Source organism: Balaenoptera acutorostrata, chromosome 16 (genome assembly GCF_949987535.1).
Source record: "Balaenoptera acutorostrata chromosome 16, mBalAcu1.1, whole genome shotgun sequence".
NCBI classification, from domain to species: domain Eukaryota; kingdom Metazoa; phylum Chordata; class Mammalia; order Artiodactyla; family Balaenopteridae; genus Balaenoptera; species Balaenoptera acutorostrata.
In genome coordinates this window covers 61,649,591-61,670,040 of record NC_080079.1, presented here as the reverse complement: position 1 = coordinate 61,670,040, position 20,450 = coordinate 61,649,591, and the positions used below count along the sequence as shown (strand labels likewise).

The 20,450-nt window shown below is 42.3% G+C and overlaps 1 protein-coding gene across 4 annotated transcripts in view; it reads left to right on the top strand.

The window, feature by feature from the left end:
• SEC24C (SEC24 homolog C, COPII coat complex component) overlaps positions 1-20,450 on the top strand; it is a 31,775-nt gene that overhangs the window by 2,117 nt on the left and 9,208 nt on the right. Inside the window, exons 2-7 of one of the 4 annotated variants that reach the window (XM_057531231.1) lie at positions 136-269; positions 5,047-5,246; positions 7,922-8,057; positions 17,733-17,908; positions 18,118-18,492; positions 18,807-18,943. In XM_057531231.1, coding sequence (XP_057387214.1) covers positions 5,075-5,246; positions 7,922-8,057; positions 17,733-17,908; positions 18,118-18,492; positions 18,807-18,943 — 996 coding nt within the window. In that variant the 5' untranslated portion in view covers positions 136-269; positions 5,047-5,074. Of the gene's footprint in view, positions 1-135; positions 270-3,024; positions 3,298-3,812; positions 4,951-5,046; positions 5,247-7,921; positions 8,058-17,732; positions 17,909-18,117; positions 18,493-18,806; positions 18,944-20,450 lie in introns of those variants that run through there. The other 3 variants (XM_057531230.1, XM_007166594.3, XM_057531232.1) reach the window with 3 other exon arrangements.

The window sequence follows — 20,450 nt, the reverse complement described above, 5'->3', positions numbered from 1 at the left end:
TGCCCATCTCCTGACTCCCTACCTATAGAATTAATCCTTCCTTCCTCTGGGCAAAATATGTATCTTGTTCGTATTTCTATTATTGTAGTTTTCAGCCAATATTACGGTTTGTTTATATGCCTGTCTCCCTCCTAGATTGTGAGAAACTTGAAGCCAAGGACTGTGTGTAACAGCCAATCAACAGCCCACAGAGCAATGACTGATGTAACAGGTGCTCGTTGTTTGGTGAAATAAATTACCTCTTACAACACATAGTTGGTCATGGAAAGGTGGGTACAAATAGGTGTGCATAAACATGCCAACCCCTGTTAATAATAAAATATTTAGTTATTTTTAGGTTTCCATTACATGCATATGCCCTATGTCAAGAGATCTCTTTCTTTTAAAAAACATAATATTATGGTGCTGTAATTATTAAAGGCTACAGAGGTCCCTGGAATAGCTGCTCTGATAGCATGCTAAATGCTGTTTGCCTTGGTGTTTGATGTAGTCATAGAAAGCACTTGGAATTTAGAGTCAGAACTGGACTTGGATTCTTGTTCTATCATTTATTAGCTGTGTGACCTTGGGCAGTTACTTGACCTCATCAGTAAAAAGAGTATCTAAATATCCATTCATTCACTATTCAAACATTTATTGAGTGCTAGCTACATGTAAGCCATTGTGCTATACCAGTAGCTTTCAGTTAACCCTGCACATTGGAATCAATTAAGTGCATGTTGGAATCACCTGGAAAACTTTTAAAGCTACTGGTTCCCTAAAATAGGACTGTGTATATGATTAGATGATGTGTAATGACATTTTACATATTACATAAATTTATACATTATACAAATACTTTATACACACACACACACACACACACACACACACACACACACACACACACACACATTCTCAGGCCCCTCAGCCTTAGGGATTCTAATTTTATTGGCCTAATAGCTGGTATGGCCATTTTATTTTTAGTTAGTTAGTTAGTTAGTTATTTTGGCATGGCCAGTTTAAAAAGCACTGCAGGTGATTCTAATGCACAGCCAAGATTGAGAACCAGAGTGGGGATACAGAAACCAATAAAATGCAACATATCAGCCTCTATTCTCAAGAAACTATGAATTTAAACTCTGCTACTTACTAGGAGTGCAACATTTAAGCAAGACAGAGGATACCTACTTTCCTATGCTGACATGTGTTAAATGGGATAAATTATGCGAAAATACTTCGCAGAGGGCCCAGCTTATGGCAATTGCTCAACAAATGTTAGCTGAATTTGGCAAATTACTAATCTAGACTAGTGGGTCTCAATCTTCAGTGTGCAATGGAATTGTCTAGAGGGCCATAGCTTGCTGGGCCCCACCTGCAGAATTTCTGATTCAATATGCCTAGGGTGGGTCTGAAATTTGTAACACGTTTCCCAGGTGAAACTGGTACTGTTGATCCCAGGATCACAGTTTGAGAAACACTGACCTCCACTATACACTCCTGAGGACAGGAAAAATCTGCCTGTTCACTAAAACGTGCTCAATGCCTAATAACAGATTCCAGCAAAGACTAGAAGTGCAATTTTTTCAATGAATGAACCACTTTGTGCCTCAGAATAACTAAAATTTACTGTGCACAATATGAGAGCAAGAACTTTTCCCCGCATTGGTCATAAAATTCTTCATTTAATGTTTTTTTCCCTTTAAATGCTTCCTTTACACCAGTGCTCTTTTTCCCCATTTCTTTTCTTCCTTATTAAAAGAAAACTTTTATTTTAAAATGAATTGTACATAATACATATGAACTATTTGAAAATAACAATAATGTAAATATCCATGTGAATATTAAGAAATAGAACACTATTAATATTATTGATGCTCCATTATGTTCCTCCCAATTATACTTTTCTCTTTCCCTCCCCCGAGGTAACCAACAGCCTGAGTTTTGTTACTTTGGTTTTTTTTTTTTGTTTGTTTCTTGTTTTTTTGGCCCCAGGCCGGGCTGCTTGCAGGATCTTAGTTGCCAGACCAGGGACTGAAACCAAGCCCTCCAGCAGTGAAAGCGTGGAGTCCTAACCACTAGACTGCCAGGGAATTCCCACTTTTTCTTTATAGCTTTATCATACGTGTATGTAATTACAAAACCTTATTTAAATTGGCGAAGAACTTTTGTTTGTTCACTACTGTATTCCCGGACCCAAGAACATGGCTTGGAACACAACAATGCTTAAAAAATAATTATTAAATGAAAGGATTATTGAAAGGATTAAATGAGGTTATGTATATTTTAAAAACTCCTACAAATATTAGCTACAATATTGTTATTATTAAATGGGGTAATAATAATTACTCCAGGAACTGTAGCTCTTCCAACAGGCTGGGGGCATTCTAAGAGTAGAGATTATCAGGCTGTGGCAGTGCTCTGCATCTAAACCAAGGCGCTCTATAAAAACGGTTAATAACGGCTGACCTTTACTGAGCACTTACTACGGTGCCAGGCAGTCTTTGTGACCTAATCCCATACTCTCAACAAGTTTTTAGAAGGGCATTCATATTCTCTTCATTTTACAAATGAAAGAAACTGAGGCCGAGATTAAGTTGCCCAAGCTAGGGAACTGCAGAGCCAGAACTTGAACACATGACCCCAGAAAGCAGAATTAGTGCCCTTTAACGTTACAGGGTTCTAAGGGAATTCCCTGGTGGTCCAATGGTTAGGACTCTGCACTTTCACTGCCCGGTGCACGGGTTGGATCCCTGGTCAGGGAACTAAGATCCTGCAAGCCCCATGGGTCAGCCAAAATAAATAAATTTTAAAAAGATGTATTACATCACAATAATTATATTAAAAAAATTGTACGTTCTGCTCCGCAAATCTCAAGACCGGCAAAGGTCATGGGTGAGAACCTCCAAGACGGAAATCAATGGGGCCAGGGGTCAGCAGGAAATCGCTACAGGACTCTAAATCAGAGGTTTCTAATATGTCATAAGAAGGAGAGTTACTAAACATAGTTCAATCGCATCTTAGCTGGTGGGACCATAAGGTTACCAGGACATCTGGGCAAAACAAAAACAAAAACAAAAACGGAAATGCATAAGAAACTGCGGAGCCCCTAGGGGGCGGCCATGACGAGAAGGGAAAGTAGCGCATGCGCGGCATCCGGGTTCCTCGGCGCGTGCTTACTGCAGACGTGGCAGAAGGAGTGGCCTTGGAGCGTGGGGGTGGAACTTCCGGGGGCGACGCGCCGGCCCCCTCGGAACCGGAAGTGGAGCCTGGGAGCCTTGACGTTAGGAACGAAGTCGAACCTGGATCTGGAGCCGGGTGAGGAGTGGCTTCGGGAGGTTGGTGGGTAGGAAAGCAGAGGAGAGGCCGGGGTATCACTGGCCAGATCGGGGTCCTGTCTGAGAAGGAAGGGAGGGGCCCGGGGGCGGGGCCCGGGGAGAGACCCTCACCTCATGCATCCACAATCCAGAATCAGTCCTAGACCCTCCCTTCTCTCCTCCCGGCCCAGATTCCGGCTCCCGCTTCCTGCCCTGAGCCTGTTGAAGGGCGCAAGACGCTCGATCTCCTACTTAGTGGAAGTCTCTCTCATCGCGGCCCGAGAAGCTGGCTTGGTTTCTCGGTCTTGATCCCCGGCGCTCCCAGCCTCCACAGCTCGACTACTTTCAGAGTTCTAGGAAGCTTGCCCCGCCTCCTGGGTTGTCACCCTCGACTGTCCACCCAGAGTGGAGTTGAAACTTGAGCCTGACTCCAAACTCTTGGGTGTGTTTGAGGGCATTATTTCCTCGAGAAGAAGCTCCTTTCCTACCATCCCCACCCCCACACTGACTTTAGGAAAATAAGAGGAGGACATCTGTCAAGTTTAATGTAGTGACCTGTGCGAGGTTTAGGATTTGGAAGAACAGCTCCTGAGATGGCTTTGAAATTTAAAGAGTTCTAGTCCAAGAGCAGCTCAGCTTTTCTGTAGTCAAGATGGCCCTACCTAGCAAAGGGGAGAGACCCATTGTTCCATTGCAGTAGCTGTGAGCTCTTATGCTTCCTGGGTCCCTTCTGTGTATAGGATAGTTGGAATGATCAGGCTATGAAGAGTAGATGTGATCAGATAGTCCTGTTCTTGGAAGGACCTTGGAAAGGCTCTCCAATTTATTCGTTTGTTGCTGGGCAAGATTGTAATAATTTTGGTGGTGGCCTAGATTCATTACAAGCATATAAGAGCAGAAACAGGAGAGTTGGAGAAGTGCATTGGGATTTGGAATACTTATAGTCCCCTCTGCTTGAAGGATAAGGTGAATGATCTTTTCCCATGAAATCTAACTTTGCCACTGATCTTTGAACTGTTTCCCTAGGTTATTGTGAGAAGTTTTTGTGCCAGGCCTGCACTCAGTTCTAATCTGATACCTTGCTAGAGTTTTCAGCTGTCCTTTACATTTAGTGATTTTAATGCTTCAGTTCTAAAGTCCATGTACTCTTTTGGTGGGAAGACTGGGGATGGAGTAGCACTTGATTTACTGCAGTTTAGCCAAAGAATGTCATTTTTCTAACCGGTTACTCTAAAATTTGTCTTTTGAGGGGGAGGGAATTTAGCTAATCTGTCTTAGACATGTAGTCTGAGTGATTAAAAATGACTAGCACACTAGAGGGTATTCCGTTTTGTGGAATGAATGGATGCTAGAGTGAATGAATGGAAAGTGGGAGCATTGTTTCATTTACCTGTAATATCACAATAGTTCATCAGTGGCAGGACTTCTTGTATGACTAGACACTAGAAATCATACCACTGGGGAATGGAGGCTGCTGCTCCATTCCAGTGGGCCTATCTGAGGTTGAAATTTATACCCTCTTGGCAGTGACAAGGCATAGGGTTCAGAGTAACAAAATCCTTACTTTGAGGAGGCAGTCTGTCTGCTGTCTGGGGAAGAAAATTACAAAGATCCTGTAGTGTGAGAATGATTAGGCTGATCACTGCCTGATAAGGTCAGTCCTTTTCTATTTCTACTTCCTACTGTGAATAGTGCTCTCTCTTTAAAAAACTGATTTTGACTAATTTCTCTCTTCTCTCTCATCTAATAGGTGAGACCAAGTCGGGGATGCTCTCATAATGAACCTTAACCAGTCAGCTCCACCTGTGCCGCCGTTTGGGCAGCCCCAGCCTGCCTACCTAGGGCATCATCAATCCAGCTATGGTGGGCAGCCAGGGTCCACAACCGCCCCCACTTCCTATGGAGCCTACAATGGCCCAGTACCAGGCTATCAGCAAACCCCTCCCCCAGGTATGTTTCCAAGCTTCCTTTGAGCTAAGGAGGGGAATTAGTAGTCTTCAGGTTGGGTTGTATTGCCCTACCTAAGCTGCCTAAAGGGTTGTGGTGACTGGGATTGAGGAACATGAATCTTGCCCTTGGTCACTGAGAGTCCTGTGGGCAGTCTGCCCTTCCCTTTTTTTGTTTTTTTGTTTTGTTTTTTTTCCCTTTTGGCTGCATCACGTAGCTTGCAGGATCTTAACTCCCTGACCAGGGATCGAACCCAGGCCCACAGCAGTGAAAGTGCTGAGTCCTAACCACTGGACTGCCAGGGAATTCCCACCTTTCCCTGTTTTTTTATAAGGTGACTGTGTCTCTACCTTAAGACATCTAGTGGGAGCACATCTTCCAGGTTCAATGGCAGTTCACTTCCTGTGGGTGTCACCCTGTGCAGCCTCACCTGGCTGCATTGTTCACAGCTGGATGGAAGGGTTGTGGTCACAGCTCGTCCAGAGCCTGTGACCAGGATTAATTATTTCTGTTGACCTAAAGTCCCTCTGAAATCACTTGTTTCTCACGTATATTGATAATGCCTCTCATCGGACTCATAGTTCTATCTATAAATGACTCTGGGACTTGGGGAACTAGTTCATGGATGAAAAGTGTGATGTTTGTGTGCCTGATTTTTGGTGCCTCTCATATCTTTCTGCTGATACCATTCCTTTTCCTTTGTTTGAGTTTCTTTGGCTTCTTAGATGTTGTCTAATATCAGGGAAATAAGAGGAAACCAATCTGGTGCTGCCTTAGGATCAGTGTTTGGCTTTTACGTTACTTTTTCATGAAGAGCAGCTGGTAATCTACAGATTATATTATTCATAGGGGTTTTTTAGAAAATGGTTGACATTTGATCTTTGGTTAGGCTAGCTAAGGACTTAGGTATACCAAATGCTTTATGCTTTTTAAGACAGTAAATTCCATAAAGGGATATGGGAAAAAGAAGGTACCAAGGAGGCATAGGTAAGATTTGGGAAATGATTGAAGTTATGACCATTTTAATTATGACTTTGTAGAAAAGAATTGCGAAGTGGTGAGATTAGGTCTCAGGGCTTTGGAGAGCCTTACTCTGAGTTGGGACTTTGGCTGGACAGAGTCCACCTCTGATCTGTCAAGTCCTGGCTTATCAAGGTGGAGTTTGGCATTGCCCCAAGAGGAAGCTCTGTTATTGAGAGGAAAACATATCTGGTTCTATGATGGCTAGTGAGCAGGTTCAGATTAATCATATTCCTGTAGGCAGGTTCTATAGTGTCTAATCTCTACTGAGGGCAGAGCAAAAGAAAAACAAAAAAACAATAGTTTGAACAGGGGTCAGCAATATTTCCAAAGTGATATGCCAAGTAACTAATTGCTTTCTTCCTGCATCTCATGCAGGAAGGATGGTTGGGGGTAGTAGAAGTAGCTTTGATGGCAGCTCTGATGAGCAGAAAGGATGGAGTACAGCTTTTGTGAAGACATAGTGACAGCAGTAATTGGAGGGCAGGTGACCTGTCCTGACTGAACAACTGGGCAGAAACAAATTCTCCAACCTGTGGGAATACTTTCCTGAGCCATGTGCTATTGGGAGTGCCAACACTTAGAAGTGGCTGAAAAGAAGATGGGTAGGATGAGTAGAATATATGAAGAAGAGGTTGGCAGAATAGTCTCCCTAATATTTATTTATTTATTTTGGCTGCGCCATGTCTTAGTTGCGGCATGCAGGATCTTCATTGTGGCATGTTTAGTTGTGGCATGCGGACTCTTAGTTGCGGCATGCATGTGGGATCTAGTTCCCCGAACAGGGATCAAACCCGGGCCCCCTGCATTGGGAGCGCAGAGGCTTACCCACTGGACCACCAGGGATGTCCCGAATAGTCTTCCTAAGAGGTGCCTTTCTTTACAACCTAGTTTAGAATGTTACTTGGTCACCTTCTGTGCCACCTTTCTCACGTATGCTCTAAGTTTCTGAGTTCTGGAGTGGGATCCTTTCCTTTTTAAAAAAAAATTAGTTAATTAATTAATTTATTTTTGGCTGTGTTGTGTCTTTGTTGCTGCGCTCGAGCTTTCTCTAGTTGCAGTGAGCGGGGGCTACTCTTCATTGCAGTGCACGGGCTTCTCATTGCGGTGGCTTCTTTTGTTGCAGAGCACGAGCTTCAGTAATTGTGGCTCGAGGGCTCTAGAGCGCAGGCTCAGTAGTTGTGGCTCACGGGCTTAGTTGCTCCACGGCATGGGGGATAATCCTGGATCAGGGCTTGAACCCGTGTCCCCTGCATTGGCAGGCGGATTCTTAACCACTGTGCCACCAGGGAAGCCCCGGATCTTTTCCTTAAAAGAGTTGACGTTTTGTCTAGGGTAAGAATGTTAGACTGTCCTGGATTGAGTGAGAGTGTATGGTGATCCTAGGAAGGCCCTACATTTTTGTGGCTCTGGCTCCAGCTTCACCTGTAGTATACCTGTCTAGAAGAGTAGAGGCTCTCTGGCTGGGCATCCATGTTCAGAATCTCCTGTAGCTGGAGTTGCATGTTGATGGTGTCCTTTTCATTGCCAAGCTATGGTATTATGTTTGTGATATTGCAGTAAAGGTCTGAGCTTATTGATCCTTGCTTTGCATTCCTTGCTCAGAGTGGAGGAGAAAGTTATTTCCCAATTGCTTAGTTTCTCTTCTTTACCCTCAGGTGTTTCAAGAGCCCCACCTTCTTCAGGGGCACCTCCAGCCTCGACAGCACAGGGCCCTTGTGGCCAGACTGCATATGGCCAGTTTGGACAAGGAGATGTACAGAATGGGCCAAGCTCCACTGTTCAGATGCAGAGGTACATATTTGTTTTTTTTTAAAAACATCTTTATTGGAGTATAATTGCTTTACAGTGGTGTGTTAGTTTCTGCTTTATAACAAAGTGAATCAGCTATACATATACATATATCCCCATATCTCCTCCCTCTTGCGTCTCCCTCCCACCCTCCCTATTCCTCCCCTCTAGGTGGTCACAAAGCACCGAGCTGATCTCCCTGTGCTATGTGGCTGCTTCCCACTAGCTATCTATTTTACATTTGGTAATATATATAAGTCCATGCCACTCTCTCACTTCGTCCCAGCTTACCCTTCCCCCTCGCCGTGTCCTCAAGTCCATTCAGAGGTACGTATTTGGCTCAATCTAAAATTGGTCTGATGAGACTGGAAAAATTAGGAATGTGTGAGGGCCTATTTACTTTTCTTTTCTTTTTTTTTTTCTTTGCTTTTCTCTTACATCCCTTTTCCTCTTCCCTTCATCTTTTTGTATTTTGTTCTCATTTTTGCAGGTTACAGGTGCTGCTAATGTCCACCCTGTGGATTATTGACCCATCTAAGTACCTGGGTTTTTTTCATATTCTTTCTATTTTTGTGAACTTGGGTTTTTTCCTTGACTAGACATATCTTTAATAATTGTTATGGTCCTTCTGAGCTTACCCTACGGGAAAAACAGGAAAAAAGAACCTCAGGATTATTTATGTCTCTTCTGACTTCCCCTTTTCCTTTAGATCAGGCACTTAGTAGGACTTATTGGTTAAGTTTGGGTGTGACCAGTTATGAAAGGAAAGATACTCAAAGGAAAACTACATAAATGATGAAAACTTTGGTGGTGCATGACTCAATAAACCCTTGTCTTTGCATGGAAGTCCATTAAAGGAGGGCAGTCATCTCTGTTGGAATGCTGTTTGTTTTTTGGTAAACAAAGAATAAAGTATAACTACGTGTAGGGTATGTGGTAGTGCAAGAGTCACTTACTGACATTTTTATTAGGTGTCCAGAATATACATTTTTAATATTCAATGTAAGCCCGGAGAAAGAGCCTAGGAAACTCTCCCTAACCCTCTGTGTTGGAAAACTCTGAGAAGCGGTATAGGGAATTCATTAATTCATTCATCCACTTAAAAATATTTATTTTGTACTACTATGTGTCAGATGTTGTTCTAGAGGTTGGAGATAAAGCATTATCAAACAGATCAAGTCTCTGCCCTCGTGAGCTTATAGTCTCATGGAGTACACAGAAGATAACAAGTTGTCAAATGTAAATAAGAAATAAAACAGAATAAGGATATTGAGAATGAGTGGTGAGGAGGTAGGGAGCTGTTTTAAATACATTGGTCAAGGAAAGCCTCTCTGAAGTAATGTTTGAAACCACAGTGAAATGATGAAGGGAGGTACCCAGAGATCTGGGGGATGAGTGTCTTAGATAGACGGAACAATGGTGCAAGGGCCCTGGTAGAGAAATTAATTTGGTTGATGTGAAGAAGAGCAAGAATGCCAGTGTGTCTAGAGCAGAGTGGAGAGTGGAGGAGATAAAGTAGGTACATAGGCAGGAGCCATATCATGTAGTGCTTTCTAAGCCATAGTAAGAAGTTTAAATTTAATTTTAGTTGCAGTGGGAAGCCATTGGAGAGTTTTAAGCTGGAGAGTAACATGTTCCCCATTTATTTGTTCGTTCATTTATGTGATGGATCTTTTCATTGTAATGTAAAACACATACACAAAAACCATACAAAACAAAGGTATGGCTTAGTAAATTTTCATAAAGTGATTACAACCCAGATCAAGAAATAGAACTCTGCCACACACCCCTAAAACCCCTTCCATGTGTTCCAATTCAATCATCGCTCTCTCCCTCCCCCCATAAGTAACCATTATCCTAACTTTTTTTGGCCATGTGGGATCCTAGTTCCCCAGCCAGGATTCGAACCCATGCCCCCTGCAGTGGAAGCGCGGAACCCTAACCACTGGACCACCAGGGAATTCCCTATCCTAACTTTTATAGTAGCCACTTTCTTGTGTTTTTTAAAATAGTTTACATCCAAAGGTACATCCCTAGACACCACAGTTTAGTTTTACCTATTAAGAAAAAACAATTTGATGTGTCTTTTAAGTCTATAGGTTCCCTTTTTATCTCTTTCTTTTTCTTACTATTTATCTGTTGAGGACTCCAAGCTAATTGACCTGAAGAGGTTCCCACAGCCTGGATTATCTGGGTTGCATATTCATGTTGCAGTTCAGTATTTTCCTTTTTCCTTTGTATTTCCTGCAAATTGGCAGCTGAATCCAGAGACTGGATCCAGATTTGATCCGTGTGGATAGTGTGGAGCAAGACTTTGAAGGCACATAATATCTTTTTTTTTTTTAATAAATTATTTATTTATTTAATTTATTTATTTTTGGCTGCATTGGGTCTTCATAGCTGCGCACAGGCCTTCTCTAGTTGCGGTGAGCGGGGGCTGCTCTTTGTTGCAGTGCGCAGGCTTCTCATTGCGGTGGCTTCTCTTGTTGTGGAGCACGGGCTCAAGGTGCGCGGGCTTCAGTAGTTGTGGCTCACGGGCTCTAGAGCGCAGGTTCAGTAGTTTTGGCGCACAGGGTTAGTTGCTCTGCGGCATGTGGGATCTTCCCGGACCAGGGCTCATACCCATGTCCTCTGCATTGGCAGGCGGATTCTTAACCACCGTGCCACCAGGGAAGCCTGGCACATAGTATCTTGATGTCTCTCTTTTTGTGATGTTAGCAGTTGTTGATGCATATGTATATTAATTCACTGGGTTTACAAAATGGTGATACTCTAATTCTTTTGTTTTCCTCATTTATTTGTTTGAATACCATTTTAGACAGTTCTTGTCATCTGTTATTTGTTTACTGGTTGTGCAATTCATGTAGAATAAATGCTTGATTCTTTACCTTTATTTCCTAGCTTATAGGGAAATGAATTGGTTCTCTGTTATCTACAAGGTGACCAACTCTTTTTTTTTTTTTTTAATCTTGTAGGGACTTTTTTTTTTAAATTAATTTATTATTTTTTTTAAATTTATTTATTTATTTATTTATTTATTTTGGCTGCGTTGGGTCTTCGTTTCTGTGCGAGGGCTTTCTCTAGTTGCGGCAAGCGGAGGCCACTCTTCATTGCGGTGCATGGGCCTCTCACTATCGCGGCCTCTCTTGTTGCGGAGCACAGGCTCCATACGCGCAGGCTCAGTGATTGTGGCTCACGGGCGTAGTTGCTCCGCGGCATGTAGGATCTTCCCAGACCAGGGCTCGAACCCGTGTCCCCTGCATTGGCAGGCAGATTCTCAACCACTGCGCCACCAGGGAAGCCCCTGACCAATTCTTATTTTTAATATCATTATGAATTTATAGTTTTAAACGTATTTGATGGGTTTCAATTCACTGCAATTATCATCATTATTGGAGTGTAAAGTGTCCTGTCTTTGACCAATGCGAGCCTATTCAAGTTGACTCCTGAGTCCTTTTGACATGACCCTAGTAATCTTTCGGTCTAATGAGATGTTTCAGGCTTATCTTGTACATTTATATTCTAGACCAGGAATTAGCCATTTTTCCAAGAAATCCTTTATTTTGTTGGTGAGAAATGTTATTTTGTGACTATAACCTGGGCACTAGGAATGTTCATTGCTGCCTGATTGGTCACTTCCTAGGCCTCTTCAGTGGACATAGCTAAGAAATACATATCTACATATATTAAAGTTACAGTACCTCATTAGTTTAAATATGTACTTTCAGTTCAATTTCAAGACTACAGAACCTTTACTTAACCTCTTCATTATATCTGTATCTCTTTTCTTCCACACCAGGAGTCTTGATTCTCAAGACTGTGGGGATGATGGAATTTGAATATTGGAATATGCCACAATTTCTTATTTATTTTATCCCTTATTATACACAACAATCTCAGTATAACAATACTAATACTATCACAAATGTGATTAGTAAAAACATTACTTTTTAAAAATTTTGCTTGTGCTCTCCCCATTCTCTAATAATTGAAACAAATATATTTATTTTAAAAAAGAGGTCACTTTGCTGAATTCAAGAGTAGAAGTAGGGAATCCTATGAGGAGGTTATTGCCGGTAGTTCAGGTAAGGGATGATCTTGGCTTGGTTTAGGATGGTAGTGGTAGAGGTAGTAAGAAGCAGTCAGATTTGGGATATATTTTGAAGGTAGAGTCGGTAGGATTAGATGTGAGTTAAGAGAGAAAGAGGAATTCTGGATGTCTTTTAACCTGTTGACTTAAGCAATTAGGTAAATAGTGCTATTTACTGGGATGAAGAATATTTGAGAAGGAGCAGATTTGGGGGGTGAAATGAAGGGTTTTATTTTGTACATTATAGATTTAAGAAAGCTACTAGCTACCAAGTAGAGATGCTGAGTAGGCAGTTGTATATGGATCTGCAGCTAAGGAATGATGTCAGGACTGGAGATACAAATTTGGGAGTCTTCAGTATAGAGACATTATTTAAAGCCATGGGACTAAATGAAATCACTTAGAAAGTGAGCATTGAGAGTAAATAGTAGAGTTGAGGACTGAGCCTTGGAGCTTACCAACATATAAAAGGCAGTCAGAGGGACTTCCCTGGTGGTGCAGTGGTTAAGAATCTGCCTGCCAATGCAGGGGACACAGGTTCAAGCCCTGGTCCCAGAAGATACCACATGCCACAGAGCATCTAAGCCCGTGTGCCACAACTACTGAGCCTGCGCTCTAGAACCCCCGAGCCACAACTACTGAGCCCAGGTGCCGCAACTACTGAAGCACGTGCACCTAGAGTCTGTGCTCTGCAACAAAGAGAAGCCACCGCAATGAGAAGCCTGCCATGAAGAGTAGCCCCTGCTCGCCCGTGTACAGCAACGAAGACCCAACGCAGCCAAAAAGAAATAAATGAATAAATAAATTTATTAAAAAAAAAAAAAAAGACAGTCAGAAGAGGAGCTATCAAAACACAATGAGGGACTTCCCTGGTGGTCCAGCAGTTAAGACTCCATGCTCCCAGTGCAGGAGCCTGGGTTCGATCCCTGTTCAGGGAACTAAGAGCCTGCATGCTGCAACTAAAGATCCCACATGCCACAACTAAAGACCTGGCACAGCCAAATAAAACAAACAAACAAATAAACACACTGAGAAAGAGCAGTAGTGAGGTAGGAGATTAGCCTGACAGAGTAGCATCCTGAAACTAGGTGAAGAAAGTATTTTAGGAAGTAAAGAAAATAATCAGCTGTGTCATTTGCTGCTGAAGGGTGAGATGTAGACGAAGAATTGACTGTTGGGTTTGGCAAGGTTCGACATCATTGACAGATGTAGTTTCAGTGGAGATACGAAGGCAGGTGAAAGAATTTCAGCTGGTAAGTAGATTAATGTAACCTAAAACCCTTCTGCCACAAACATCTAGAAAGGGGAGAGGAAATAGAAACAATTCTTTTTTTTCAAATACATAATCAAGCTTAAAAGAAAGAAAGTGAAATCCTCAAGTGCCAGAGACCAAGTGGGAACTGAAAATCAGAGTGGTAAGTTGACACTGTGGCTGCCTGTGGAGAGGGTGGAAATTATCATCTTGAGATCCTGCGGGCTTAAGTTTAAGCCGGTACCTTGGGCATTTCTGAGCTGCGGTTTAGAACTGAGACCTTGTTTATGAAGTCTGGACCTAGGCTACACCTTCAGTGAACAGGTAGACCAGAAAAAAAAAATCTGCACACTGGCTGAGGGAAATAATAAGAAGTCCTGTTTCTCCCAGGCTGGCTGTGGATAAGTGGGGGAAAAAAGAAAAGGTCTTGGGACTGCAAATGAACCTGTCTTTTTGGGGCGGTGAAAATGTTCTAAAGTTGGATTCTGGTGATGGTTGCACAACTCTGTAAATTTACTAAAAACTGTTGAATTGTACACACTTAAAAGGAGAGAATTTAATGGTATGGAAACTATATCTTAAAACTTTAAAAAAATTTTGATCTTGGGCAGCAGTATCATTGGAGTACCTTCTCAGAGGAAAAAAATATCGATTAGAGGAAACAGGGACTATTAGAGGAGAGCAGATAGTAGACTAGTACCTTGATTGAGGGACTGTAACTGTCAACGTAGAATTACGTACCTAGCGAAGAGAGAGGACGAGTAAAGACATTTGCAGACAAAGACTGAGAGGTTACAGTGTATAGGCCTTGGTTGAGAAAACTACTAAGGGATAGAATAAGGAAAAAAAGGAAAATGAACCTAGAAAGAAAGATCTTTAAAGAGAGAGAGGAATAGTAATTAAAGAAGTAGACATAGGGAATTCCCTGGCAGTCCAGTAGTTGGACTCCGCACTTCCATTGCAGGGCACACGGGTTCAATCCCAGGTCCAGGAACTAAGATTCCACAAGCTGTGTGGCGTGGCCAAAAGAAAAAAGAGACAGCATATAGACCAATTCTTTTCTAATGTTTGGCTAAAAGAAGAGCAAGAGCTTGAGGGGGATGTGAGGTTTTAGGGCAATTTTATTTGATTGGATTTTTTAAACAACTTCATTGAGATATAATTCACATACCATGCAATTCACCCATTTAAAGTATACCAATTTAATAGTTTTAAGTATATTCACGGAGATGTGCAACCATGACTATAGTCAGTTTTAGAACATTTTCATCACCTCAAGAAGAAACGCCATATCCTTTATCTAAGTAGCTATCCCTATTTAGGTTTTCCTTAAATTCCTCACTCCCCTAATGTTAAGCAACCACTAATCTACTTTCTGTCTCTATAGATTTCCCAATTCTGGACTTTCATATTAGTGGAATCATATACTATATGATATTTTGTAACAGACTTCTTTCACTTAGCATAATGTTTTCAGTGTTCATTTATGTTGTACCATGTATCAGTACTTCATTCTTTTTATTGCAGTATCTCATTGTATACATATAATACTACATTTTCTTTATCTGTTGATGGACATTTGGGTTGTTTCCACTAATAGTTGGTTATTTTTTGAGATGTTTGTATGTTTTTGTGCTGATGGGAATGATCAAAGAGAGGGACATTAAACAGGAAGTACATTGGAAAGACAAGTTCCGGAATGGAAAAAGATATTTACATATAAAGTAGGTATAAACATAAAGTAGTATCCAGAGTATGTAAAGAACTGCTACTAATCAATAAGAAAAAGTCAATTCAGTTGAAAAAAATAATGGGCAAAAACCAGAATAGGTATTTTATGAAATAAGGGATACTAATGGCCAAAGAACATATTAAAAAGCTGTTCAACCTCTTAAGTAAAGAAAAAAGTAAAAATTAAAAACCACAACAAGGGACTTCCCTGGTGGCACAGTGGTTAAGAATCCACCTGCCAATGCAGGGGACACAGGTTTGAGCCCTGGTCTAGGAAGATCCCACATGCCGCGGAGCAAATAAGCCTGTGCGCCACAACTACTGAAGCCTGCGCCTAGAGCCAGTGCTCTGCAACAAGAGAAGCCACTGCAATGGGAAGCCCGTACACCACAACGAAGAGTAGTCCCCGCTTGCTGCAACTAGAGAAAGCCTGCGCACAGCAACGAAGACCCAACACAGCCAAAAATGAATAAATAAATTAATTAATCAATTTATTTTAAAAAACATACAACAAGATACTCCTATGTATCCATCAGATTGGCAAAATTAAAAAGTCTGACAGTACTAAATATTGCTGAGCATATGGAGTATCAGGAACTCTCATCCACTGGTGGTCAGATGCAAATTAGTACAACTGCTATGGGAAAATAACTTGGAATTATCTGTTAAAATTAAAGATATGCATATCATATAAACCAGTAATTTCACTCATAGCTATATGCCTTAGAAAAAACTCATGTATGTATAAACAAGTTGATTATATGATTGAACATAGCAACATTATTGATAATATCTAAAAATTGGAAAACCCCCAATATCCATCTGTAGTAAAATGCTTAAGTAAATCATGGCATATTTATTTAGTGGAATAGCATTTAGTGATGAAAGAGAATGCTAAATGCAACAGCATAGATGAATTCATAAACATATGGTTGAACAAAAGAAGCAAAGTTCAGAGTATGTACAATGTGATTCTGTTTACAAAAGTTTAAAAACCTGACATAGCTGAATTATATTGTTTTAAAGACAAGGGAACAATTATCAAGAAGTTGGGAAAGTAGTTATCTTTGGGAGAAAGGAGAGGGCTGTGATGGAGGAGAGGCACACAGGGCCTTTGGTGTATTCTATTTGTTGACTTGCTTTTTGGTTACATGGGTTTTTGTATTATTCAGCAGTACGTATATGTTTTATGTATTTTTTTCTATTTATGTTATATTTCACAATTAAAAAATAAAGTATTGATACATTGGACTAAGAATTGGGTCTGGGTTCTAGTCCTAGAATAGTCTGCTACTTATACGCTTAGTGTTTTAGTTTTCTGTCTGCTCTGTTTCCCTCATTAATTTGCTGTGAGAATTAAATTAAATAAAGCACTTAGAGATGCTTTGTAAATTATGAAGCTATGTACAGATAAGGTGTTGGTTTATTGTTACTATGGTATGTGATAGAATACCACTGGGTAGTGGAGAGTATTATCCATGTTAATAGAGTAGTACCATGGAATATAATTATTCTGACAAGGATTTATGAGCATCTGCCATGGGGCTAACAGTATGTTTGTTGCTATGGAAGACAAAAAATGCAAAGCCCAACAAAGAGCTTAGGGAGGTAAGTTTCACTAGCATATTGCCCAGAAAATACTAGTTGAATGAACAAATGAAAAGTGTGAAACTGCAGAACTAGTAGAAGCTGACCAAACATAATAAAGTTCTAGTTATTTAGTAGAGACAAAATAAGCAGGAAGGATAAATCAGAATTTCAGTGTAACAGGCTACCGTTGTGAAGAATTTGATTCATTCTTGAAATCCCAGAAGGAGCTTGTTATGTATAATAATCTATGTTATAGATTTCTGCAGTAACATTACTGTAAAACACTGTTGCAATTGCTAGTTGGTATACAATGATATTGGAATGATTTTGAATTTATATATTAATATGCCATCTGATACCATGGGAGTATCCAAGACAGCTATCCAAATAACGAGGCTTTGCTAGATAGACCCAGCTAGAAGGCTACCTGGCTTATGTCCTGTTTGTCTAGTCCTTAACTCTGGTAGAGTTAGCATCATCTTTCTGCTTAGTATAGAATGCCAGACTTAGCTGACCTGCTCGTCTGATCTTATGGATATTTCTAACATCTTTCCCAGGATTAAGTGATACTTCGGTTTAAAAGTTAAACAGTCAAACTGCATTTGTTTGAGCCCACATTTATTAAGCTCCTGTTGTGTTAATGCTTCTGTGCACCTTCCCTTTTGACTCCTTCAGTGCTTCAGATTACAGAACTGAGGTGGTTTGTCAACAAAGGATTAAGGCAGAGGAGGTGATAATCTAACTAGCAGAGTGAATAATACTCTGATCTGAAGGTGTTCGACACATGTTTTTGGAGTGAACCTAATGGAAAACAAGGTTTGCCATGAATAATCACAGTGTAGATCATGAGGAATGTAATTTATTCACAAATACATAAAAATGTGAAGCCATATAAGAGCCCAGATGAGAGTAAGATGCTGTAAAACAATATAGTTTCCTATATGATGTGGAGCTCCTGCCAACTTTGAAGGGTGTCTCGGCCCACTAGAAACCTCTGCCTTCCTTCTCTTCACAGGCTCCCTGGGTATCAGCCATTTGGGTCAGCCGTATTGGCCCCTGTGGTCAGCCAGCCAGCTGTGCTTCAGCCCTATGGCCCTCCCCCAACAAGCGCACAGGTGACTGCTCAGCTGGCCGGAATGCAGATCAGTGGTGCTGTGGCCCCAGCCTCTCCACCTTCAGGGCTAGGCTATGGTGAGTAGCTGTGACCACAGGAATACTGTCCCCTTCTTTTTAGAAGCATCAGACTCTGGGGCTATACCTGACTCCCTTTTATTTCTTGTGCTTCTGAGCCCCAGCAGATGGGAGGAGTCATTCCTGCCCCTCATGTGGAAAGGAAAGTGATTTACTGAACAAGGAGGCAGAATGACTGGGGTTCTGACTCTACTTCTTCTACTTCTCAGGCCCACCAACATCGCTGGCCTCAGCCTCAGGAAGTTTCCCTAACTCTGGTCTGTATGGCTCCTATCCTCAGGGCCAAGCTCCTCCCCTTGGCCAGGCCCAGGGTCATCCTGGGGCCCAGCCTCCCCAGCGATCTGTCCCACCACAGGCCTCCAGCTTCACACCCCCAGCTTCAGGGGGTCCTCGGATGCCTTCGATGACTGGTCCTCTCTTGCCTGGACAGAGTTTTGGGGGGCCCCCAGTGAGCCAGCCCAACCATGTGTCCTCACCTGCTCCTCAAGTTCTGCCCCCTGGCACCCAAATGACTGGGCCCCCAGGACCACCACCACCACCTATGCACTCCTCCCAGCAGCCAGGCTATCAGCTGCAACAAAATGGTGAGTTTTTCCCAAGGTCTACCTAGGAGCCAAAGGCTTTAGCAATTCACGTGTTTTTGTTGTTGTTTTTATTTGCTTTTAGTATCGCTTGCTAAGTGGTGAACTAGATAGACAGCTTCAGGGTATTATTACTAGGATCTGGGATTTATAAGATTTTTTTTTTCTCTTAGTTCAGATAGTGTGGGCTTTCTCTGAATGGTCATTACTGTACCTCTCAATTCTACATTTATAGGAGTCTAGTAATTTCCGTGAGGCCTTAAGAAGAGATAGAGAAGGAATAATTTGTTCATCAACCTTGTGTCCTTGTCTCTCAGGTTCCTATGGACCAACCCGGGGCCCTCAGTCCAATTATGGAAGTCCCTACCCAGGAGCAGCCGCTTTTGGAAGTCAGCCTGGGCCTCCTCAACCATTGCCTCCTAAGCGCCTGGACCCTGATGCCATCCCGAGCCCTGTAAGTAGATACTTATGTGGTCCTGGGGAAGGAGCCTGTGGCTGCCAGATAAGTGAGTCAACCTAGAAGAGATGTTTGCCTAGCCTTTTCTGATTTTCCTTTTCGTTCATCATCTTGTAGGTGTAGAACCTAGATGTAATTTTTGACTGTTTAACTAGAACTTGAAGTCCCAGAAGTCTTTTGGGGGCACTTTTACTTCATAGCTGGGCAGGAAAGGAAGGGAAACCAGGAGTGATCAGCAGTATCAGTAGAGCTCTGGGTTGAGTGCTGCATTCTGTCACTGCTGGACAGAGCACGGTAACCTTTGCTCTTCTGTGGAGTAGTGGGTGGGTCCAGGTCTTGTCCTCTTAGATCTAGTAGGATAGCAGTCTTCTTAATGGGTAGAGCTGGTGGAAATTCTCTGGTGGTAGGTGGTAAGAAAAGGAAAGCCTCTCTGGATTCTCTCTGCCCCTACTTGGACAGTGTTTTAGGAGGAAGCCTCCAATACTTTTGTTTGTTAGCCTGCTGCTGTGTGGATGGGGAATAGTAAACTACAATTTCAAGGGCAATGTGGGGAAGTTGCTTCTCCCAGGAAGAGGGTGAATCTCACTCTCAGAGCCATCATAATACTCAGGCCTTCCTCATCATATGCAGAATAGAGGCTGGTACTGTACTCCCAAGTGGAGGCCACTTTATAGTTCCGTCTGCAACATTTGCTATGTCAATTACCTCACCATGCTTAGCCATTGTCATATTCCATTCTGTTCTCTTCCCTCTTCCGTTGGGGAACTATCATGGTGAGGGACCCAGTTGGCAAAGGAGGACTCTAGAGGATTAAGCCGTCCCTCTTTCCTTTTCCCTCCTTTAGTGAGAAGGAGAGTCTGGTTGGATGTGAGGCTTCTTTCAGCATAAGAATAGTTCTTACATGGGAGACTTGGCCTTTTGGAGGGAACCATCCCTCTTCTTCCTTCTTAAAATTTCTCCCGGGGCTTCCCTGGTGGCGCAGTGGTTGAGAGTCTGCCTGCCAATGCAGGGGACACGGGTTCGAGCCCTGGTCTGGGAAGATCCCACATGCCGCGGAGCAACTGGGCCCGTGAGCCATAATTACTGAGCCTGCGCGTCTGGAGCCTGTGTTCCACAACAAGAGAGGCCGCGATAGTGAGAGGCCCGCGCACTGCGATGAAGAGTGGCCCCCGCTTGCCACAAGTAGAGAAAGCCCTCGCACAGAAACGAAGACCCAACACAGCCATAAATAAATAAATTAAAAAAAAAAAAAATTTCTCCCATTCAGCCCCTCCGTATAACCCCTCTTGCCTCCTATTTGCCCCCTTCCTTACCTTTCTACGTCATAGCCTGAGCCGTTAAAGACTCTTTTCTGACCCAGAAAAATTCGGAATTTCTGATCTAGGGGGGGCCTGATTTCAGCAGTATGAGCTGGGCTCTAGCTGTTCATGTCTAACTCATCAGGGCCAAGAGAAGTAACATCTGCTTCTTGTTCTTTTGTCTCCCTCCCTGTATTCCCCTGCTG